This window comes from Lepidochelys kempii, chromosome 6 (assembly GCF_965140265.1).
Source record: "Lepidochelys kempii isolate rLepKem1 chromosome 6, rLepKem1.hap2, whole genome shotgun sequence".
Taxonomy (NCBI): domain Eukaryota; kingdom Metazoa; phylum Chordata; order Testudines; family Cheloniidae; genus Lepidochelys; species Lepidochelys kempii.
In genome coordinates, this window is record NC_133261.1 from 69,313,357 (window position 1) to 69,337,447 (window position 24,091).

The 24,091-nt window shown below is 44.5% G+C and overlaps 4 protein-coding genes across 6 annotated transcripts in view; 2 read left to right on the forward strand and 2 right to left on the reverse strand.

The window, feature by feature from the left end:
- Window positions 1-173, reverse strand: part of HEATR4 (HEAT repeat containing 4) — a 68,367-nt gene extending 68,194 nt beyond the window's left edge. The window contains exon 1 of the mRNA XM_073348541.1: window positions 1-173. Within this exon, the coding sequence (XP_073204642.1) occupies window positions 1-85 (85 nt within the window). The 5' untranslated portion in view covers window positions 86-173.
- LOC140913004 (acyl-coenzyme A thioesterase 1-like) lies at window positions 13-12,092 on the forward strand. 2 transcript variants are annotated; one of them, XM_073348557.1, is made up of 3 exons: window positions 13-676; window positions 2,857-2,939; window positions 9,803-12,092. In XM_073348557.1, the coding sequence occupies exons 1-3, from the start codon at window positions 79-81 to the stop codon at window positions 10,418-10,420; spliced, it is 1,299 nt and encodes a 432-aa protein (XP_073204658.1). In that variant the 5' UTR covers window positions 13-78; the 3' UTR covers window positions 10,421-12,092. The 2 variants fall into 2 exon arrangements, with proteins under 2 accessions (XP_073204658.1, XP_073204657.1); XM_073348556.1 differs by lacking the exon at window positions 2,857-2,939 and adding an exon at window positions 6,844-7,046.
- Window positions 4,392-24,091, reverse strand: part of LOC140913006 (zinc finger and SCAN domain-containing protein 32-like) — a 25,177-nt gene continuing 5,477 nt past the window's right edge. Inside the window, exons 1-4 of one of the 2 annotated variants that reach the window (XM_073348559.1) lie at window positions 14,078-14,318; window positions 13,225-13,438; window positions 5,479-6,069; window positions 4,392-4,890 (exon numbers count right to left, since the gene is read on the reverse strand). In XM_073348559.1, coding sequence (XP_073204660.1) covers window positions 4,805-4,890; window positions 5,479-6,031 — 639 coding nt within the window. In that variant the 5' untranslated portion in view covers window positions 6,032-6,069; window positions 13,225-13,438; window positions 14,078-14,318 and the 3' untranslated portion in view covers window positions 4,392-4,804. Of the gene's footprint in view, window positions 4,891-5,478; window positions 6,070-13,224; window positions 13,439-14,077; window positions 14,319-24,091 lie in introns of those variants that run through there. The other variant, XM_073348560.1, reaches the window with a different exon arrangement.
- The window catches only part of LOC140913005 (acyl-coenzyme A thioesterase 5-like), a 13,998-nt gene continuing 4,524 nt past the window's right edge, over window positions 14,618-24,091 (forward strand). Inside the window, exons 1-3 of the mRNA XM_073348558.1 lie at window positions 14,618-15,235; window positions 19,270-19,472; window positions 19,920-23,815. Of these exons, the coding sequence (XP_073204659.1) occupies window positions 14,680-15,235; window positions 19,270-19,472; window positions 19,920-20,495 (1,335 nt within the window). The 5' untranslated portion in view covers window positions 14,618-14,679 and the 3' untranslated portion in view covers window positions 20,496-23,815. The remainder of the gene's footprint in view (window positions 15,236-19,269; window positions 19,473-19,919; window positions 23,816-24,091) is intronic.

A 24,091-nucleotide genomic window follows, 5' to 3' on the forward strand; every position in this document is an offset into this window, starting at 1 on the left:
CCAAGCACCGCCCCTGCGCGGAAAGTGGTCGGGGAGTCAGTCCTCTCGCGCTGCCGGCGGGGCGGCCTGACATTAGCCATGGCATTAGCCGCCCGGCGCACGCTGCGCGGCGCTGGGACGTTGTGCGCGCAAGGGATGCTGCAGAGTGTGCTGCACCGATCCTGCCACCACGTGCTCAGGCGCAGCCTAGCCCAGGCACTGGGAGCCGCCACCACCATGGCGCCCAGTGTTCAGTTCTCGCCCGCCCCACGCAGCCTGTTCGATGAGCCGCTGGCTATCACCGTGCACGGGCTGTGCCCGCAGCAGGAGGTCACTCTCCGTCTGTCTCTGCAGGACGAGGGGGGCGAGCTCTTCCAGTCCTGCGCCCTCTACCAGGCAGAGAGCAGCGGGGAGCTGGAGCTCACCCGCTCCCCAGCGCTGCCGGGAGGCAGCTTCTCCGGCCTGGACCCCATGGGGCTGCTCTGGTCCCTGCAGCCCCAGAACCCCTTCAGACGGCTGGTGAAGCGGGATGTGCAAAGCCCCTTCTGCCTGGAGCTGGAGGTATTCGAGGGCCACGGGCCGCTCCCCAGCCGGCTGCTGGCCAGGGGTGCCCACGAGCGGAGCTTCCTGCGGGAAGGAGTGAGGAGGATCCCGGTGCGAGAGGGGAGGATCCGGGCCACACTCTTCCTGCCTCCTGGTGAGTAACCGAGTACTGCCCCTACACCTCCCTCCTCGGGGCTTCCACCGGCAGCCGGGCAGGGCGCGGCCCCTCAGCCTGCTGAGTCCCACGCTCCACAGGACGTCGGGATTTCCCGCCTAATTTCCAGACGGAGTCCCGGGGAGCCCCTCTCCCCCTTGCTGAATGTTCCAAACAACCCTGCCCCCCGCCAGAAGCGAGTGGCCCAGAGCCATCCAAAAACATGCTTCGCGTTAAAGTGCCGCCCCAAAGCAGCCCCCTCCCGCGTCCAGAAGCAGAGCCCCAGCCCCCCCACCCCCGCAAAGCCGCACATAATGTCACTCTACTAGAGTATAAACACCACACGCGCAGGAGTTTTCAGCAGCCAGCTTCCAAAATAAAATGTTTATACTGATGTGGAATGGACGGTAGAGGTCTAGTCGGCTTCACTCACTCCATACTGTGAGCATGGCTAACGCCATACAAAACAACGGGGAAAGGAGGTGGCAGGGGCATCTGCAGTGGTCTCCTTCATAAATCTTTATCCTGTGGTTACCTATGATGTGGGAGACCCTGGTTCAGTTCACCCTTCTGCCTGATAAGGGATTTCAATGGGGAATCTGTCATCTCTCCAATGAGCGTCCTAACCACTGACTATGGCAGAGGTCCTCAAAGTGTGGGGCACTTTACCTTTACTACAACCTTCGCTGGTGACTGTAATGTCTTGCACCAAGGAGGGCTGCCCCAGCTGGGCAGGACATCCCGGCAGGGGACAGGCGGGTGGAGGTGTTCACGAGGTTAGTGAGGAAGTATGGGGGATAAAGAGGGTTGAGCTATGTCTTCAATAACTAGTTTTCTATATATTTACATCTCTTTTTGACTTGTTAGTTTGGTGAAGTATCCTAGGCCATGATTAACAAAGACTGTGGCAAAGATGAGGGATGGACTGAAACTCAATCCAGCCAAGATGGTGCCAGAAATTATATTAGTACCCTTGACGGGTGGGGTCTCACTCTTTATTTCTCAGATTCTTAACTTTGGGGTCTTTCTGAGGTCTACAGTTGCTCTTCACATGCCATGGGAAGTCCACTTTTTAATCATTTATACTTGATGAGGAGACTGCATCCTTTTCTTTTGCACGCAGACCTCTCCAGTGTTATCCAGAAATTTATCTAACATAAAAATTATCTGAATACAGCAGGTCTTTCTGTGTACTTAATGGTTTGGGATATAGAGTATATAAGATACCAACTCTTCCCATGTCGTACCATGGCCACTGCTGGAATGTGTTGTGTGTTCGAATTTAATAATTTGAGATTGTCAAATAGGCTCAAATGGAATTATTTAATCAAAGATTATAAATCAGATTAGTACAGCACTACACAGAATACAGGAAGACGTACTTTACCACCCCACAGATGGTGAAGAGAAGGTAATTTGGTCCCTTCCTGTGTACTCAGTGGAATGCTGGCATTGTTAGTTCCCAATCCAAGTCCCCAAACATCTGTCATTTTATAGAGTGTGAGACAAAAACTCCTTTTTGGAGGAAAAATACTTTTCCACAATTAATTGCACTATGCGTTCTGTTTTGACATTTTCATTGTACCTAATTACTTATGAGCTTTCTTTTATGGTATCTTTAGGTTACATGATCAGTAAGCCAAAGGGAATTCTAATTCAGTCATTATTACTGAGAGCTGTGACAACCAGCAGTTCTTACTAAGTTTATAAACGTCTTTCAGTGGATCCTTATTTCCTCCATTACATGAAACATGTGCAATAACAAATATCCCTTATCAATCATCCAGTTTTGTTTATAACCTACTTCTGTAGACACTTAGTAGTTTGAGGGCTATTTTCCCTGGACACCTGGACTATATTAGTAAAGGCAGGGTAAAAACTAGTGTTAAAAGATTACACACATTCCATTATAAAGTTCATTTTCCCTTCATCCATTATGTTTAATTGAAGGACAAAGAACTTTTTAATTTAAATATATGTAGGGCAATAAATAGATACCCAGAATAAAAATGCATATAATAGAATTAAGTGTTTAACATACAAAAATGATAAAAGTTAATATTTAATAACACATGAGGGACTCCAGCTAACACTCACCACCTGATTATAAAAGGGAGGTAATGGCATGTTCTCAGTGAAGTCCAAGTCTCTGAAACCTGTCTTCTGTCTTGGTGTACTAGATCTTGGATTTGATTACCCATTGCAAGAACCATCTGTTTCTGAGGCCTTTTCTAAGGATGGGGCAAAGGGGTGTCAACTAAGGGTATGTCTACACCATGAAATTTATAGAAGTCGTTTTTTTAGAAATCGTTTTTAAATACTCGATTGTGTGTGTCCCCACACAAAATGCTCTAAGTGCATTAACTCGGCGGAGTGCTTCCACAGTACCGAGGCTAGCGTCGACTTCTGGAGTGTTGCACTGTGGGTAGCTATCCCACAGTTCCTGCAGTCTCCGCTGCCCATTGGAGTTCTGGGTTGAGATCCCAATGCCTGATGGGGCAAAAAACGTTGTCGCGGGTGGTTCTGGGTCTCCTCCCCTCCCTCCCTCTGTGAAAGCAACGACAGACAGGCCCTCCTTCCCTCCCTCCCTCTGTGAAAGCAACGACAGACAATCGTTCCGCGCCTTTTTTCTGTGCAGACGCCATACCACGGCAAGCATGGAGCCCGCTCAGATCACTCTGGCAATTAGGAGCACATTAAACACCACACGCATTATCCAGCAGTATATGCAGCACCAGAACCTGGCAAAGCGAAACCGGGCGAGTAGGCGATGTCAGCACGGTGACGAGAGTGATGAGGACATGGACACAGACTTCTCTCAAAGCATGGGCCCTGGCAATGCAGGCATCATGGTGCTAATGGGGCAGGTTCATGCCGTGGAATGCCAATTCTGGGCCTGGCAAGCACAAGACTGGTGGGACCGTGTAGTGTTGCAGGTCTGGGACGATCCCCGGTGGCTGCGAAACTTTCGCATGCGTAAGGGCACTTTCATGGAACTTTGTGACTTGCTTTCCCCTGCCTTGAAGCACAAGAATACCAAGATGAGAGCAGCCCTCATAGTTGAGAAGCGAGTGGCGATAGCCCTGTGGAAGCTTGCAACGCCAGACAGCTACCGGTCAGTTGGGAATCAATTTGGAGTGGGCAAATCTACTGTGGGGGCTGCTGTGATGCAAGTAGCCCATGCAATGAAAGATCTGCTGATATCAAGGGTAGTGACCCTGGGAAATGTGCAGCCTCATAGTGGATGGCTTTGCTATAATAGGATTCCCTAACTGTGGTGGGGCCATAGACAGAACCCATATCCCTATCTTGGCACCGGAGCACCAAGCCGGCGAGTACATAAACTGCAAGGGGTACTTTTCAATAGTGCTGCAAGCACTGGTGGATCACAAGGGTAGCCTGGGAGGGGTGGTGGAGGAGGGAAGGACAAAGACACACCGCGCTTTAAAAGTTTAAAATTTTAAAACTTCATAGAATCATAGACTATCAGGGTTGGAAGGGACCTCAGGAGGTCATCTAGTCCAACCCCCTGCTCAAAGCAGGACCAATCCCCAATTTTTGCCCCAGATCCCTAAATGGCCCCCTCAAGGATTGAACTCACAACCCTGGGTTTAGCAGGCCAATGCTCAAACCACTGAGCTATCCCCCCCCCCCCCCCATTTTAATGCTCAAACCAATGAGCTATCCCTCCCCCCCAATGAGCTATCCCTCCCTTATTGAATGCCAGCCTTTTGTTGCTTGGGCAATCCTCTGGGGTGGAGTTGCTGGGTGGCCGGAGGCCCCCCACCGCGTTCTTGGGCGTCTGGGTGAGGAGGCTATGGAACTTGGGGAGGAGGGCGGTTGGTTACACAGGGGCTGTAGCGGCGGTCTGTGCTCCTGCTGCCTTTCCTGCAGCTCAGCCATATGCTGGAGCGCATTAGTTTGATCCTCCAGAAGCCTCAGCATTGAATCCTGCCTCCTCTCATCATGCTGCCACCACCTTTCAGCTTCAGCCCTCCACTTACTCTCTTCAGCCCACCACCTCTCCTCCCGGTCATTTTGTGCTTTCCTGCACTCTGACATTGTCTGCCTCCACGCATTCGTCTGTGCTCTGTCAGTGTGGGAGGTCAGCATGAGCTCAGAGAACATTTAATCACAAGTGTGTTTTTTTTGCCTTCTCATCTTCACTAGCCTCTGGGAAGGAGAAGATCCTGTGATCCTTGAAACACATGCAGCTGGTGGAGGAAAAAAAAAGGGACAGTGGTATTTAAAAAGACACATTTTATAGAACAATCGGTACACTCTTTCACGGTAAACCTTGCTGTTAACATTACATACACAGCACATGTGCTTTCGTTCCAAGGTCGCATTTTGCCTCCCCCCCCACCACGTGGCTAGCCCCTCGCCCTTCCCCCCTCCCCATGGCTAAGAGCGGGGAACATTTCTGTTCAGCCACAGGCAAACAGCCCACCACGAATGGGCACCTCTGAATGTCCCCTTAAGAAAAGCACCCTATTTCAACCAGGTGACCATGAATGATATCACATTGCTGAGGATAACACAGAGAGATAAAGAATGGATGTTGTTTGAACGCCAGCAAAAATACACTGCAATGCTTTGTTCTACGATGATTCCCGAGTATGTGCTACTGGCCTGGTGTGGTAAAGTGTCCTGCCATGGTGGACGGAATAAGCTGCCCTCCTCAGAAACCTTTTGCAAAGGCTTTGGGAGTACATCCAGGAGAGCCGCAAATGCCAGGGCAAATTAATCATTAAACATGCTTGCTTTTAAACCATGTATAGTATTTTAAAAGGTACACTCACCAGAGGTCCCTTCTCCGCCTGGCGGGTCCGGGAGGCAGCCTTGGGTGGGTTCGGGGGGTACTGGCTCCAGGTCCAGGGTGAGAAACAGTTTCTGGCTGTCGGGAAAACCGGTTTCTCCGTTCGCTTGCTGTAAGCTATCTACAACTTCATCATCATCATCTTCCTCATCCCCAAAACCTGCTTTCGTGTTGCCTCCATCTCCATTGAAGGAGTCAAACAACACGGCTGGGGTAGTGGTGGCTGAACCCCCTAAAATGGCATGCAGCTCATCATAGAAGCAGCATGTTTGGGGCTCTGACCCGGAGTGGCCGTTCGCCTCTCTGGTTTTCTGGTAGGCTTGCCTCAGCTCCTTACATTTCACATGGCACTGCTTCAGGTCCCTGTTATGGCCTCTGTCCTTCATGCCCTGGGAGATTTTGACAAATGTTTTGGCATTTTGAAAACTGGAACGGAGTTCTGATAGCACGGATTCCTCTCCCCATACAGCGATCAGATCCCATACCTCCCGTTCAGTCCATGCTGGGGCTCTTTTGTGATTCTGGGACTCCATCATGGTCACCTCTGCTGATGAGCTCTGGCCAGCGTGGAAAGCTGCAGGTGACCATGCAAACAGGAAATTGAAATTCAAAAGTTTGCGGGCTTTTTACTGTCTACCTGGCCAGTGCATCTGAGTTGAGAGTGCTGGCCAGAGCGGTCACAATAGAGCACTCTGGGATAGCTCCCGGAGGCCAATACTGTCTAATTGCATCCACAGTACCCCAAATTCGACCCGGCAAGGCCGATTTAAGCGCTAATCCCCTTGTCAGAGGTGGAGTAAGGAAATCGATTTTAAGAGCCCTTTAAGTTAAAAAAAAGGGCTTCATCGTCTGGACGAGTGCAGGGTTAAATCGATTTAACGCTGCTAAATTTGACCTCAACTCCTAGTGTAGACCAGGGCCTAGAGACAAATGAAGGTTTAAAGGAATTGGAGACTTGTGTCTGCGATATGGTTGATTTTTTTTTTTCGATAATTTTATTGAATAATAAAGATTTCTGGTTTTTAACAATGTATGGCACCTAAATCATAGGATAGACATGTGGGGGAAATCACAATCAATAATGGCTTTTGTCAAATAATCCTTGGTTTCTTCAGTAATTGCAAGAATATGTATTATTATCCAGACCTGCACATGACATAGCAGGCTTTCTATTATAATCTCTGAAGTATTTAGTAGTTTATGGAGAACCTAGTGAACCTTAATCTTCTAGCTTTCTTTTAAAAAAAATAAAAAATTTTAGAGCAACGTAAAGACCAAATGGTATGAAATTTGAAATGTAAAGGAAGAATTTTGAGCTAATTACATCCCTTTATTTGGTCTCCTACAGAAGATGGTCCCTTTCCTGGAATCATTGACCTATATGGTACTGGGGGCGGGCTTCCTGAATATCGGGCAAGCCTTCTGGCCAATCATGGCTTTGCCACACTGGCTCTGGCTTACTATGGCTATGAAGATCTCCCCAAAGATATGAGGGAATTCCATCTAGAGTATTTTGAGGAAGCTGTGAACTATATGTTGCAACACTCACAGGTCAGTTTATTCATGGGTGTCCCCATGATACAGGGAGCGCTCATCATAAGACTGTTGTAAAGCAATATATGATACATAACTGCTGTGCTTAAAATCTCAGCTCTATCAAAGTCCATTGTAAACAACTTGTATTGGTAATCCTCTATGACTGGTCAGTTTGAACTTTGCATTTTAAGCTGGTACCATTTCCTGGAGGGTGTCTTACTGACGCCCACCCCCCAACTCACCCACCCACACGTTGATATCAAATTCTACTGAAGTTGTGTCTGTTTCTTTTGAGGGCTGTTGCCAGAGATTCTCAAGCTTCCAAAAGGAGTTTAATTTTTATTTTTTTGTAGATTGGCCATGACACAGTGTTTTTATGCATGGCAAGCTTCTGTGATCCCAGTTCAAGGAAGTCCACAAACACCAAGTTATTGCCTTTTAGTTTAAGAAGCTGTTACGGTCACTACTAAATGTTAAAATTTTGTATTCTGGGACTGCATTTGTTTCCAGTACCTGGTGATTGATATTTTGAGGCCTTGTCTTTGTACGATTCATAATAGCCACAACCACTAGAGCCATTCTAATCTACCCAGTCTATTGGTGAAATCCCATTTCTCTCCCACCATACTGAGCACAGGATGCTCCACCCTCTTTGAATACCGTCAGTGCCTTCCTCCCCCATTATATTTTCTATCATGTTAAAATTCCATGCCCTTCATCTTTTGAAGGCCCTGCATAATTTAACCCCTTCCTCCAGTTCGTTGAAACCAGTGGAGTTGCGGCCAGTTATGCTGGTGGTGAAACAGGTGGTGAAGGAGCGTAATCTTAGTAAACTATGGCACAGTCTTTAGTTAAGGGTTCATATTTGAGTGTCTTACACTTGATGACCACTCTGGAATCATTATGGAGTTAGATTAAACCTTTTACAAATATTTTAACCAGGATGGCTATCTTCCAAGATCATGCTGTTTTTTACTCTTGTGAATTTGCATTTATAAATGGAAAAGTTTATATAGGAAAGTACTCTAGAAGCACCAGTTACAGTTCCATAATTATGGTTGAGTATTTTGCACTAAAAGCAGGAATTCAGCTATTCTAAAGAAAATTGCAGTGTATCCTTTCCAAAATTACAGCACTTATTCTTTGAGTAAATTCTCATAAATTTCTTTCTTTACAAGTACATTGTGAGTAGTTTGAGATAAAAATTAATTACAAATGGGCCATTTTAAGAATTTTTTTTCTGTGCCAAATTATCTTAATGGAATAATGCGGATTCTTCAAACTTCCTGAGTAGTTAAAACTCACTGAAATCTTGTGCATCAGCTACAGTTGAAGAAACATTCTTGGGATTAATGTTCATTTTTAGCATTATTATTAACTGAACATTTCTCCTTCAGAAGCAGTAGAATAATAATGATGTTCTACAGAGAATTCCATGAAAAACTGGCCCCTTTTAAAATGGCTGCCATCTCTCATTTTCCCAATGAGAGTGAAGCCAAGCTGCCTTCAGCAGTCACCTTGCTGGCCAGGACGGAAAACATTTTTGGTGCCTTCTCCCAAGCAGCTGTGAAAGGAGGGGGGGGAAAAAGGCCAACCAATCAGCAAAGCAAAAATGGCCAACCAGTTGGAGTGGAGGGGGGAAAAAAGCCAATCTGTGCCAGCACCCCCGGAAGAAGGTGCCTAGGGCAACTGCCCTTCCTACCCACCCCTAGAACCAGTCATGGGTGGCTTCCACCAATGACACTATGAGGGAGGACAAATTGAATGTACAGTATCTTTAAAAATCTCATCTGGGGCTGCAAACCCTATTGTACACTAATTATAATTGTATGGTTATTGTATTGCATCAATATAGACTGGAGTTAAAGTTGGTTGGGTGCCTAACTGTGTTTTACTTTTTCTTAATATGTTTGGATTTCTTTAAGTAGAACCCTAACTCTGAATTTCCTGGGCTTGTAATACTTGGTGTGAGGATAATTAGGGTGACAATTGCCATCTTGCTTGACACCAGGATTCAACTAGGGACCTCCAGAGTTCTAAGTACAAATCTATCTACTGATTGAGCGAAAGAGCCAGGTTCCATAGCTGGGAGTTGTAAACAACTTGCATCCTCTTTCCCTTAGGCACAGTGTGGGACGTATAACACACATGTCCAGTGGGTTACAACAGTATCTCTGAAATGTATTTTCTTTAAAATACCAATATGTACTCAGTCTTAACATCACTTTATCATAGTTTTTATCTGGGAATTAATATTCAGTATAGATGTCCTCCTCTTCCCCAACACACTAGATCTGAAGAAAACCTAGAATATAGTTGTATGTGTTTTTTGTTTTTTGATGGTAAGCTCAAACCCAGCTAAAATGCAAGGGACCCCCTCTACCTTAGAAGTGAGGTTGAAGCCATTCCTCAAGCTGTGGTGATCTCATAAACTATGCTGAATTGGGTTGAGCTAATACTTGGATGGAAGAATTATAATGAAAACCTAGGCTACTACAGGAAAGAGTATTGCTGATTCAATAAGTGACTTTTCTCCTGGGAGTTAATATTAATTAGTTATCTGTAATATCATCACTTTGCAATGTAAAAACAGTCACTCTACCCCACTCCAGATGTGGCAGCATTCACTAGAGGGTGAGTAGATTTCTGTGAAGTTCATACAGTTATCAGAGTTTGAGTCCTTAGAGATCCAAATGGATATAGGTGCTATAGAAATGTAAGATTATTAATTTCCATTCAGTGCTAATGACCTCTCTTTCTCTCCCACTCAGGTTAAAGGTCCTGGAATTGGGTTACTTGGAATCTCCAAAGGTGGTGACCTATGTATCTCCATGGCTTCCTTCTTAAAAGGCATTACTGCCACTGTCACCATCAATGGCTCTGTGGCCAATGTGGGTGCAGTGCTTCGTTACAAGGATATCACCATTCCACCTCTTGGCGTCAATCCGAAACGCATTAAGTTTGATAAGTCTGGGATTGCAGATATTGTGGATGTCTTGAATAACCCACTAGAGGGGCCTGACCGTCAAAGCTTCATCCCACTGGAGAAAGCTGAGGGGCACTTCTTGTTCATTGTTGGCAAGGATGATCATAACTGGAAGAGCGAATTCTTAGCTACTGAAGCCTCCAATCGTTTGCAGGCTCATGGAAAGGAAAAGCCTGAGATAGTCTGTTACCCTGGAGCAGGGCATTATATTGAACCCCCCTTTTCCCCAATGTGCTCAGCCTCAATGCACCTGTTGGTTGGCAGTCCTGTGATCTGGGGAGGTGAGCCCAAAGCTCATTCTGTGGCACAAGTGGATGCTTGGCAGCAAATCCAAGCCTTCTTCCACAAACATCTCAATGGTAAACAAGGTGTAACAACCAAGCTGGGAGATCCAAGGCTATAAGGTGCATTTTACAGCTAAAATTACTAGTTGTTAAAGTTTACTTGGGTAAAAGAATCTTTCAGTGAGTATGAAAGGGAATTTGAGTGAATAAATCTTTAAGCTGAATTTTTTTGTTCCTCCTCTCCACTGCCCAAGTTGCTGCTGGACCTTCGGGGACCAGAGGGTTTTCTGTTTTCTCAGTCCATTGGACATGACCCCCTTGTAAGTCACATCCCACCAGTTGAGGATTAGTGCACAGTAGAGTTAACTTTCAGCCTACTCTGTGGGGATTTAGCCATTATATATGATTCTCATTATAGTCTCATGGCTTGGATTATAAGAAACTGAATTGAAATATTGTCACTGTTGCTTCTGAATTAAATTTACTTAAACTGTTCGTTAGTTTGATAAATTTCAAAATCCAGTGCCTTGCAAATCCAAGCTAAAATTGACTGTAAGACCAACTTAGTGTTTTATGGAGATTTTTTTCATTATCATTAAAATTAAATAAAACATGTTTGAGGATTTTTGTGCAATTGTATTATAGGAAGTGCTGGCAGCAACATAGGTTAAGGTTGCCAAATATATTCCATTATAAGGCCCTATATTCAACAGATTGTAACTTTGCCAGACTTAAACTGTTTGGGCTGAAATTTTCTGTGCCAGTCATCTGCCTCAGTCTGATTTTTTGTTTTGGGGGTTTTTTTGTTTCAGCTAAAATGAATCAGCCATTTCCAAGAAAAAGAGTAGTGAAATTTTTGTTTTTCCTGTGTTAAAATATTACAACTACTTTATTCAGAAGTTGTAGTGCCTCAGTGGTTTGGAGCAGGGACTCAAAATTTGGCAGGTGGATCACCTTAGTATTGGGGATATGACTCTTGTTGATTTGTATATATCTGCCCAAATTTAGCTAAATTATAAGCCTCTAGAAATTGAAGTTTGCACATGTTCATTAGAGGTTTGTTAGAGGCTGACAGTATTAATATTTAAAGATTCCATCTGCAATGAGCACACTCCTACCCCATACAGCTCCTGGTGCTGACCAGACTGAGCATGATCCATTCCAAGATTGCATGGGTTGAGCAGGACTTTTCCTAAAATTGCTCCTCCTACCTGCTGTAGCACTAAACACCAGAACAGAGAGCAGGGAGTTTCTGTCCTTGGATTTCAGGGACCCCACTGCTGGGGCTTTGGCTGTGTAGAGGGAAAGGAAGGTTCAGCCTGAGTTGCTCAAATGCAGAGGGATGAGAAGAGAACACAAACAGTCTGTGGGAGGACATGGAAGCAGGGGAGATAGAAACAGAAGGGGTCAGGCTGGGGGAGATGGAGCAGAAGGGTCTATAACCATTAGAGAGACACTCATTTCCAGAACATAGAATACAGTCCAGAATTCCCGAGTCCCAACAAAACTCTGCTGTCACCAAATAGCTGTCAAACCCATTAACAAAGAGTGTGTTTCATGCACCTCTAGTGATTGGTCCACCTACAGGATAATAGCCTACTACTGCAACCAGTTAATTAGTGCAAGTGATAGAGATCTGTGCTGTGGTGGATCTAAAAGTTATAATCCTGTTGATGACCTATGTTTGGGTCAATATGGCTTCACATGATGGATTTTTTTGTTTTAGTACTTTGCTTTAAAAAAAACCTCAGGAAATTATATAGGAAAAACACCACATTACAAGAACATTAAGGCTGCAAGATGGAGCACTCGGAAGTTATAAAATGTCAGAAGTAGTGTTGCCCATGCATAGATTATGATCATACTGTTTTTTCTTCTGGACTTCTGCCTCATTTCCTAACTTCTGAGTGCTTGACTTTGCGACTTATTACTCTATTAATGTCATCTTATATGTAAGTTTGTATTCAGTGTAGTAAGCTGTTATATTAAATGACATGAGGGGCCTATCAGTCCCTTAACAAACAAGCAGCACAAGCAAGATGCACTCCCTCAAAAAGCCTGTACATAGAAATAGATAAAAAGGAGCTGGAGAAAAGATTCACTCACATGTGTCAGTCCAAGTTAGCATGAATCCTGAGCATATTTGCTTCTTAGGGTACATCTACGTAGCAAAAAAACCCAACAAGACAGTAGTGAGTCTCTGAGCTCTGGTCAACTGACTTGGGTTCATGCTATGGGGCTAAAAATAATAGTGTGGGTATTTGGGCTTGGATTGGAGCCTGGGCTTTGAAACCTGGCATGAGGGGAAGGACTCAGAGCCTGGGCTCCAACACAAGCAGGAATGTCTATGTTGGTATTTTTAGTCCCATAGCGTGAAACTAAGTCAGTTGAACCGGGCTCTGAGCCTTGCTGCCACTGGGGTTTTTTTGCTGTATGTACCCCTACTGTTTCTTTTGAGGTGCCTGTCTCACATTCACTCCCATTACTGTGGCTGCAAATACCACCACTGTCTTCAAATGGGCCCAATCATCTGCAGAACTTGGAGATGTGTTGAAAATCAGGAAAAACTATTAAAGGTGACCTGGCTGGATATGGGCTTTGCTCCTGTGAGAGCTTGAAGTATATGCTGAGAATGGACCATGTGAAGTTTAAATGTGGGCAGTCTGGTTGGTAGTAATCTCTTCTAGCCTATCCATCGCCATTCTTAAATATTAATATTGTCTACTAATCAGCAGGCAAAGCTTTGTCAGTCAGCTGCAATATTGAAGCCTCGATCTGCCCTCTTTCCCTCAGAGATTTTCTAAGCAGGACAGAGTGGAACAAGTAAAGAGAGGAATAAACAACCTAGTTTAAATGAAACTCCCTGAGGGGAAATGGAAGGCATGTAGGTGGAAGCAGAGAGAACTAGAACAAACTGGTATACCTGTTTGTGATCTTCCAGTGGTTGCAGATGTCTTGGAGTGAGCAGCCGAAAACTTGGGAGAAGGGCTTAACCTGTAGTGGAGTTTGGAGGGCTGCTCTTCCAAATCTGTGGCAGACCCAAGTAAAGGTGCTGGATGAGTATGAGAAGGAAGGTCCAATAGTTCCTAAATAGTTCAATGCTCCAGTGGTGAAAGAATGCATATGTCCAAATGGCTCTGGAGTCAAAGTTCATGGAGAAGTTAAACATTTAAAAACAATTACACACTTAACCAAGATTTTTTTCTGCTTTTTCTAAATCTTAGAAATATCAGGAATATCAAGTCTGGGATTCTCCTTAGGGTGCTGTCCCTGGACCGTGCATGTAAGCACCATCTTTCATAATAGCCTCCAGCTATTTCTAAAAGTTCATACACCTGTCTTCCCTCTTAATGAGACACCGGAGCCAAAGATTATAGGCTGAAAGTGAGAGAAAAGATGGCTCAAGGCCTCTCCCTACATTAGATTTCCTCCTTTTGCCCTATTTCCACTTCCTACAATATGAAAGTTGAGTTTTGTTCACATCCTTATATATTTGGTTATTTACAGATATAAACTGAGTTCTTAAAATATTGGTAAGGTAAGACCTTTCTCCATCCTAAATTGTCTGCTATGCTGATCACTGGGTTTTTGGATTTCAGTGCTGAACGTTTCTAGGTGTCAGTTCCTTCTAAGAGGAATATTCTTTTTCTTAGAAACCTAAGCAGCTCAACTGCTTCCCTCTCAGCGCTCCGGGTGAGGACGCGCACTGCCAACACGAGCCAATAGTGCACACTCACAAGTGATGTAATAACTGCGGCAGCTGTATACTGGCCTACCTTAGGTCAACATAGTCTTCTAGTGTAGCCATGACCTAAGAAGGTTTTGCCTTAGCAGTGCTTAATTTGTAATTAAACAGGTGCTGGCCCTCAAGCAATTTTTTACTTTAATAGCTGACATGGCAAGCTTGGAGGTACCAGAGCACCTAGAGGTGCCTGGGCTCAGCCCGGGCACAAATTAAGCGCTGTTCCCTAAGCTCCTAGCAGTTGTGGAGGAGGTGGGCTACTCTGGGCGCCTGGCTGGGGGCTTTTTTTCCCCCCTTCCCTCTTCTTCAACCCCCCCACAAAGATCTTCCCGCCCCATCCGGCGGGTTATCCAGGCTGCGGCTCCCCCCCGCCCTCTCCTCATTCCAGGGGCTGGGCGCGACCGCGCCCCCCGGCTGCACGAAGCGGCTTTCCGGGCCGGCAGAAGGGAGCGGCGTCCCTGGAAGGGCCTCTCCGGCGGGCCGGAGGCGGCGCTGTGTCTCTGCGATCGATTGAGGCTGCCTTGGAGGTCTCCGGGCCCGGCCGGGGCGCGAGCTGGTGTGTAGTGGCCGGCTCCGAGCCGCCCAGTGGCTGGGGGAGCGGAGAGGGGCGGCGAGCGGGGTTGCCCGTACCCCGCCATGTGGCGCGTGGCCCGGGCCTGGACCGCCTGCTTGCGGCCTCCCAGGCAGTGCCGCCCCCCGGGGCCGCGCTCTGGCACCAGGGGGGCTGCGACCGTGGCGGTGGAGCCCGCGGCGGGGCTGGCGGACGAGCCGGTGGCGACCAAGGTGCTGGGGCTCGCCCCGGGGCAGCGGGTGACGCTGAGGGGACTCGTGGCGAACGAGCAGGGCTGCCTCTTCGACTCCTGCGCCCACTACCTGGCGGACAGCCTCGGGGAGCTGGACCTGTCCAGGGACACTGCCCAGGGAGGGGACTACACTGGGGTGGAGCCCATGGGGCTGTTCTGGAGCCTCTCCCCCGCCGGCATGGAGAGACCCTACCAGAGGCTCGTGCCGAAGCAGATTAAGACCCCCATGAAGGTGGAGGTATCAGTTCACCAAGGGCACAGTCAGCCTGGCAGCATCCCAGGGCAGGTCCTCGCCAAGGCCAATGTAGAGAGATGGTTCACTGCCCCCGGGGTGCGAAGGATTAGGCTGAAAGAGGGCAGCGTGAGGGGGAGCCTGTTCCTACCCTCAGGTGAGTGAGGGAAGCTCTGCCTTTTGGGGGCTGACGCATTGAATCTCCGGTGGCTTCCCTTTTCCTACATGTAAGGTGTGATGGTGATAATCACTTGCCTCTGTAAAGGGCTTTGGCAGAAGCCACTGACAGAAGGTGCCTATAAGTGCAAAGTGTTATGCACAGTACTGTCTCATCTGATTAGTGCATATAGGGAAGAATGAAAGCATATTTCTTCTGTCAATGGAAGTTTATAAGATTGGGCCCTTTCATTGTGTAAAAATAAATACTCTAGAAATTGCCCTAAAGCCTTTACGGTTATTCCAAAAAGCTGCTTTAAATAATTGGAAGAGACGATATAAGTGCAAAATATAATTTATTATCTGAACACAATCACACAGGATTTCTGCTTGCAGAAAACAAGACTGAAAAATAGTCCATGTCCTCCCACACATATTGCAGCAATAGTTTTTTTGTTTTTTTTAAAGTTCACAAGAATAAGATGAATGCTGAAAATGAAAAGGCCTAACCCATGGTATATACTACTATAAATAATCCTGCTGTGTATCTTAGAAGTTTATTATAAGACAGTGGTAAAAGCAAAAGATGACAATTTATTAATGCATAACAGAGCAAGAGAAAGGCAGTTGTTATAGATCAGCTCATCACTCCGTCTGCATCTGGGATTCCCCATAACTCTGAAGTAAGGTAAAGTGTGGTGGAGTTTCCAAAATTTGTAGAAGGGTGACTGAATTAGTGAGAAGTCATATTTTCTTCTTAACAGGAGATAGTTATGGGCCCAATTCTTTTACCATGCTAAACAGGGGGAAATCCCCCATGGATTCCAGTGGGAGTAGGATTGTGCCCTATCGGACACTTTCTCTTCATCAAATGCATATAAATATGCAGGCCATCTGAAGAGATTATAGCAAATACATGCATACCAACTCTCTCTCATATATCTCAGAACCAAAACTACTCATGAGTTTTATACTATAAAGGAAGTATTTTGCTAGATTGAGGCCTAAATCATGATCTCTGGTTAATTTAGAGGGCGATCCAAGGTCCCTTGAAGTCGGCAGAAAGCCTCAGATTGATCTGAATGGACTTTGGAGGCCCTTAGTCAGCACTCTTGATTCACCATTATTGAAGCCAGGGTATTTTGCTAAGAGCTACATCCACTTTACAGGCATGTACAGGGTTTTCACTGAACTTAGTGGTATCCACAAGTCTGCAACCTAGAACTAAATTTGTCTCTTTAAACATTCCTGTTTTTTGATGCTACCATATGTAGCCTAGATAGTACCTTTGCTTGAATTACATAGTGGCCTCAGTCACAAGCAGTGGAGATGGTGTATCTTATTCATATACTCAGAACTTCAAGAGTTTCCAAAATTTATAATAAAAAACATAATGCATCTAAAATGTTTGTTTTACTATATCCTTCATCTTCCCCCCCTCCCACACACACAATAGGAATATTCTGTTATATTTCACAAGACACACTTCATCTTTAACTTCTGTTTTTATTAAATTTGTCATTAGTACCATTGTGGAATAGAAAAAAATCTTGCATTTAACAGTTGTTCACAGAAGCAAAGTGTTTGCCAGCCCTCCTGAAAACTGCATCCAAATGTACAGGTTTACTATTCTATTTTGATTCCTCATTTTCTGCACCCAGATGGAGCAAGGAAGTCAGATATACATTTTATAAAAAGGTCTGCCTCTCCTGCAATTTGTCCTGCTGTTGTCAATGTTGTCAATTCCTTAAAGCACCAATTTTGCCCATTGAAATAATTATGATTTTTTTGCCATTGAATTCAATTTGAGCAAGATCAGGACCTAAGATCCTTGTTTTTTTCTCCTGTATTTTCTGCAGTCTGTATGTGGCAAATTGGCAATTCTTTAACTGAAGAAGAGCTATGTTTCTTTGCTGCTATCAATAAAATTGGAGATAAATATATTTTGTTTTAAGTTGTGTTCCATTCAGTTTGGTACACAACCCAATCTAATGACACATATCAGGGCCAAAGCAGATTCCATCTGCAACCTGTGCTTTCTTTAAAGAAATCCATGGCCAAGATTTTCATTAACTGATGCCTGAATTTAGGCTCCTAATTCCATACTTAAGTACCTATATGGGGGCTTGGCTACACAGGCAAATTGACTGACAGAATTCCCTGTGTGGGCACCGTTATGGAATAAAAGTCACTTTATTCCAGAATAATTAGGGTGTATCCAAATCAGTGTAATAAATTTTGGAATCAAAACACTTTTATTCCGGAATAGAGAGTGTCCACACAGGGAGCTATGCTGGAATAGCTGTTCTGGTCCATTTCCTTAAGTGGCCTAACTTTCAAAAGAACTGAGCACTCAGAAGCTCCCATTAAAGTTACAGTAAAATTGATGTTTGAGTCAGAGAGCTGCTTCGTGCTCAGTGTTTCAGAAAGTCAGGACGTTTATATAGGCCTCAGAAGCCTCAGTTTTGGCTCCCATTTATGAAAATCTTGGCCTGTAATTTTGGGCCAGAAGCTATGTAAATTTGCCATTATGCTGCTGCATTCCTCTCATGCAGCCTACCAAAAAAAATAATGTTCCTTTTGGTTAGACAGAAGCCACCTAAAACTTACTCACCAAAAAAAAAAAAAAAAAAAGGTTTCTGTTAAGGCTTCTGTGATTACCCATGGCTTGCACTGTGAGAATCCCAGAGGAGTTGGACAGAATACGTGACCTTAAAATGAATTAGACTTCTGTTAGAAGGCTAAATTTACTGGCAAGAGGCTACTATAAAACACAGGGGGGAGGTTCAGGGGGAAAACATCTGTAGAGCCTTAGCTGTTTATGGTTTCCTCAAGTAGTGCCATGGTGAAATTTACATAATACTTGTCTGTTTCACAGCTGCTCAAAAGGGCTGTTAGTAGCAGCAATGAAACTGTTCAGTGATTTCCATTTCAATCTGCTGCTTTCATTAATAACTTTATTGCTGAGGAAAAATGAGGACTGTTAGAATCACAGAAGTTGGAAATGAAAGAGAGAACTAGCTGATCTAGTCCATCCCTTGCACTGCCTGATTTTTCCTTACAATATATTTTCAAAAACAACAAGGAGTCCTTGTGGCACCTTAGAGACACATCTTTTCATGTATTTATACCTGCTCCTGTATTTTCCACTCCATGCATCTGCTAAAGTGGGTTCTAGCCCACGAAAGCTTATGCCCAACTAAATTTATTAGTCTCTAAGGTGCCACAAGGACTCCTCATTGTTTTTGCTGATATAGACTAACACGGCTACCACTCTGAAATATATTTTCAGTGCTTTGTCTAATTTTAACCGTTCCAAGCAATGGAGCTTCACTGTTCAGTAGTCTAACGAGTCTTGCTCAGAGCTTCCATTTCCAAAAATCCCTTAAGCGCCAAGACTTCCATCAGTGCATTATGTGTAACTCTTATTAATGTTAAGGTACATTCACATGAGAATAGACCTTTCCCTCTCCCAATTGCAGATCATTGCAGCTACCTGGATTTGAATGGATCAGCCATGCCATCTGATGGTCAGTCAGAAAAATAACAAGATTGCTTGTGCTTCTCACAGACCTAGAGGACAGTATTCTCAAACCCTAGGTCAAAGTCCAAACTCATCAGGTATCCACTCTCTGCCATACTGGCAACATACCACTGTGCAGTAATTGTGACCCAGATCCACAAAGGCATTCAGACTCCTAACTTCCATTGATTGCCTTTTACTTTTGAGGATCTGGGCCAAAATGAGACTGGCTGCAACAACACATTGGTTTAACGTATGATCTGCTTCTTCAGGATGAGAAGGCAAAGCGTTTGGAAAGCATATTGGGTGCAGTTAAAAAGTATGTTTACTTGTTTGAGCAGGTGTTCCATATAGCTGTAATGGGAAATATTACTAGTACTGATATCTTGCCAGTGAAAACGTAATAAGTTTTCTAGTAATCATGCCTACTGTATGTTGCAGTTCATTTTTTACTATATTACCTCTAATATCTTGGCCTGATAACAATATTATTCTTTTTCTCATTTTTGTAGGGGACGGCCCCTTTCCAGGAGTGATCGACATGTTTGGTGATGAAGGTGGATTGATGGAGTTCAGATCCAGTCTCCTAGCAACCCGTGGCTTTGCTGCTCTTTCTCTGCCCTATTTTGACTTTGAGGATCTGCCCACGGTCATGAAGGATTTGCATCTCGAATACTTTGAGGAGGCAGCTAGATTTCTACAGCGTCACCCAAAAGTGAGTGTAATGAGATAAATTCATGCAGACACATTCCTTTGGATGTGGGGATTGGAGAGAAGACTCATCAACAGTTCTGTGTTGGTGGCAATGTGCGGGGGGGGGGCGGAGGGGGAACAATAGTACATTAGTTTCCTTGGTACTCTAGGAAATAGCAATTTCTGCTAGCCAGGTCTGAATGGTTGTATTATAGAGTGCAAGAGTTCACAATATTTTACATGAGTTGGCACCTTTTGTGTTCTCTGAAAAATCGGACAAACAGGGGAAACAGAATTATGATCCTGGTCTGCATTAAGAGTTCCCATTTGTAATTTTCCAAGAGGAAAATAATTTTGTACAATGTTCCTGGAAGAATCCACTCCAAATATATATGATGTCAGTGTCTCATTAACACATGTGCTTCTCTTTGCCTCCACTCCCTTTCTCCCTCTCTTTGTTCATCTGCAGGTGAAAGGGCCAGGGATTGGAGTGATTGGGACAGGAAAAGGGGCAGAATTGGCATTTTCCATGATTACTTTCCTGCCACAGGTGGTAGCTGCTGTCTGTATCTCTGGCTGCAGCTCCAATACGATCACTGCTCTTCACTATGGTGAGCTAACTCTGCCTGGGCTGCACTTTGACATGAGCAAGATCAGCATTTCTGAGACTGGTGTGTTTGATATTTTTGATGCTCTGGATGACCCAATGGATCCAGCTAATTCCCACTGCCTCATCCCCATAGAAGAAGCAGAAGGTAATTTTCTCTTGGTGGTAGGAGAAGATGATCGCAATTGGAAGAGCTCTTTATTCGCCAAGATGGCAATTGAACGCTTGCGCCAACATGGGAAGGACAACTTTAAACTCTTGAGTTATCCAGGAGCAGGCCACCGAATCGATCCACCCTTTTTGCCATTTTGCTCAGTAGCCCTGGACCGTGTCCTAGGGTTGCCCGTTCTGGGTGGTGGGGAGAGAAGAGCACATGCCCATGCACAGGAACACTCCTGGGGGAAGATCCAGGAGTTTCTGCGGTTTCATTTGGGATGAACACCTCACTACCTGAAAGCTGCCACTAAATTGCAGGGAGCTGAGAGATGAGCCACCCAAGGGAGTAGAGGACTGGAGGGACTGACTTAGAAAGATGGAAAAGTTAAATATGCATTTCTTGATCAAATGACAACTCAGTGGCAGGTGTAAATACTGAGGAGGGTGAGGATTTGTTAACAGTGGTGGAAGGGGCTTTAGGTAGGAGTATTGGGGAGAAATGGAACAATGGAAAACTTCAGGGTTCATGTTAGTAAAGGTTTCCTGATGCCAAGATCACTTTAGACTGGAAAATAATCACCCAAGGAAGGTGGTAGAAGTCCCCTCGCTTACAGCATGTGAAGGAGCCCAGCAACCTGGCCAGGCCTGCAGAGAATGGCAGTCAAGGAGCCTGGCCTGCACCTAGTGGAATGATGGCAGCCCAAGATGATAAGATTTTGAAACAGCTATGCCCTGTGAGCTGGACATGTTTGGCTCACTCTTTGGGACTTGAATCCAGCTAGTTCAGCCCAGATGTCTTCCACTAGTGTCCACCCCCACCCCACAGAGCATTCTATTTTAAAGCTGTGACTGTTTGCTGTGCCTACTTTGGAAATCTTTCTATTTGAACTTTATCTGGGATGCATACATGTGTCTGACATCTTGATGTTGGTTATCAGCTTTCAGCAAGCACAGCCAATGGTTCCTTACACTGCCAGTCAGTTGCAGAGAAGAAAGATCAAGTGTTTTCAATGCCTGCTAATGGAGAGGGGTAGTGCCGGCAGTGATTTACTAGTGGGGTATTCAAGAGGGACTCATTTCTATCTGTGGTGTCACAGGCTGGCAGCTAATACTTGGTTAGTGTATATTACAGTTCCACTGGATAGCTTGGTTAAATGCAGTTTTGTTATATGCATTGATATATTTCCTTCTTTCTTCCTGCAGTTAAGTCTAATTGCCTGTTTTTAAAGTAGTAATGATAGTTAAATGAAGGTTGTGAGGAACTGAGTTTTTGGAATTGCCTAGTAATGGATAGTGACCATCAGTAGCCATTGGATACTGAATGGCTTATACTGATAGCCACTATTGAGGGAGCAGAGGAGCAGATGGGTGATTTGAAAGGAAGGAGGGAGCCTGGCCAACAGGAGGCAGTAGAGTCATACATTAAATGGCTGTCGTAAACAGCGACCAGCTTAAGTATCAGACAATTAAAAACAAAAAAAATCCTGGGATAATTCTCCCATAGGTGCCCAGGAATGAGGGAGCAACTGTGCCCACAGCTGCCAGGGGATTGTTTCCATTCTGATTAATTGTAGGCTAGTGCCTCCCCTCTTGCCTGCTTAGGAGACCTGCTCCCTCCCATCATCTTGAGGGAAAGGAATCACAATTTCTTCTTTAATATTTCAGACTTCAGCTAGTTCTCTGAAACAGCGATAGTGCTGGAAGCCTGGTTCCCAAGTGCCACTGTGAACATAATTCCCTTTCCAGGGTTCCTGTTGTCAGAGCATCTTAAAAGAGCTGCCCAGGAGGAAATGGAGCTTTGGCTTGTGACCTTGACTTTTATTTAGTGTTATGGAAACTCCTGGTCAACGTGCTGGTGCTTGATGCTCATTAACTTCATGTCATCAAACGTGCTCCGGGCACGTCGTCAGTGCCAGTCTCATTCATGCTCAGTCCACAGACATCATCCAACCATACTCCACAACAGACAACTTCACTTGGGTTCACTTCCCCCATACCACCTACACAACTGGCATGTCACTCTCTCCCAAGTTGGTTATGGTTGAATGGGTCCTGGAGGGGGCTCTGGTGCCTAAACCTTCCCTGAAAATAGATAACAGTAATACAGGCCTGCAGCTAGCTTTGATAAGCACAGTAGTGCTTCCTGCACCTATGTTACTTCCTCTTCACCAAAGCTACTCCAGGTTGTGACCAGAGAAGGAGAGGCTGGCCATTAGTTTCCCCGTTTGCACTTTCTAACCCTCCTTCTCGCATGTACCTCCACCAATTTGAGCCAGATGCCTGAGTGCCTTAGGTTGGGCAGTGCTTCCTACCAACCTGTTTTTTTGCCCTCTCAGCATTGCCTACTGAATCTCCATTGTGTTGTCTTACCTCTGCAGATCCACTACTGCAAGTTCCTCGGACAGGTTTCTAAAATCCAGTGCAATTCTAGTCAAACTGGGCCAGTTAGAGGTACAAGTCCAATCAAACTTCTGGGTTCATGTATAAATAGATTCTGAATGTAGATTGTTAGATTTCTCTAATTTTAAATATCACATTTTTCATTAATTACCCAAAAGGCAATGTCAACAGTTGTAAAACAAAAACCAAAACCAGGTGGTTTAAAATGCCCTCACTTTATTCATAAAGCAAAATCCTTTAACATTTCATTTTAAAAACAAAAAATGGGCAGGAAAACTGTTTATTAAAACATTTAATATTGTGTAGAAAATTGGCTGCTGCTTTGTTTTTTTAAAAATGGTTCAGATTTTTCAAAATGGAGAGAGAAAAAAACCTAAAAGCACTTAATACTGCAATCTGATTGTGTAAATACATCTCACACTCAGAAGATACTAATGACCAAAGAAAACACACAATGATCTGTAGCAAATTGGTTGTTTATATAATTAAATATTAATTAACAACAATTCTAAAATGCATCTTATTTACACTGCTGATGGAATACCATTATAAACATGCAGTATGCCTTAAAACAGAGTGCCTGGTTGTGGACATATTTAAGGTCTTATTTTTAGGCCGAGTCTACATTCTTTACTCAGAAAAAACTCTCGAAGAATTTCAGTGGAAGTAGTGTCTGAGTAATGAATGCATGATCAGAGATTTTGGGATCCCCAGATCAAGGTAAAATTAGTACTGGTGTTGCAGAATTGTTTCAGAAATTCGTTCTGTGCAAGAGTGGCTATGGTTCAACCTTTGCACTAGGCTGATAATGCCATAAGTATAACTTCAGCAGAGCTGAAGCAGGAGTGGCCAAATTCCTATTGACTTCAAAAGGGAGCAAGATCAATCCCAAAGTGTCATATCAGCTCAGCTGATGGTTATGCAGTCCATGACAAATAAATGACATTGTTCCAAAAAGGAAGTTTGTTCAGCAAATTAATAGCAATATATACGTTTGCAAGTGGGATGATGGAGCTAGTTTGTGTGAACTGACTTTATTTGCAATATTTTATCCTTTTGCCTGTTTTCATGAATAGCTTACAATAAATTTCTAAAATGTGTTGCTAATTTTTTTTTTCCCTTTTAAAACACAGGTTTGTGGGGAGGAGGCAGTGAAGGTACTCTGCTCATGATCCTATACCAAATAGGTTTCTGCTAAAAAGGTCAGCAGTGAAATAGTTAAATGTGACATTAATTTTGCCCCCACAAGGCTTCAGAGATGAATGAAGCAGTTTATACTTCTTGGAGCTTTTGCATTTCTCTTGTCAGTCTCCAGACCAAGATAACACTACCTCAGTTACAGTTCTGTTCCCTTTTGCGAGATTTTCCACTTTCCAGTTTCTTCCAAACTTACACAAATCCATCTTGCTTTCTGCCTCAGAAGATTCTGTGGGATCCAAGCAAAGGTCCCTAGTTTCTGTACTACTTCATCTGTGTTA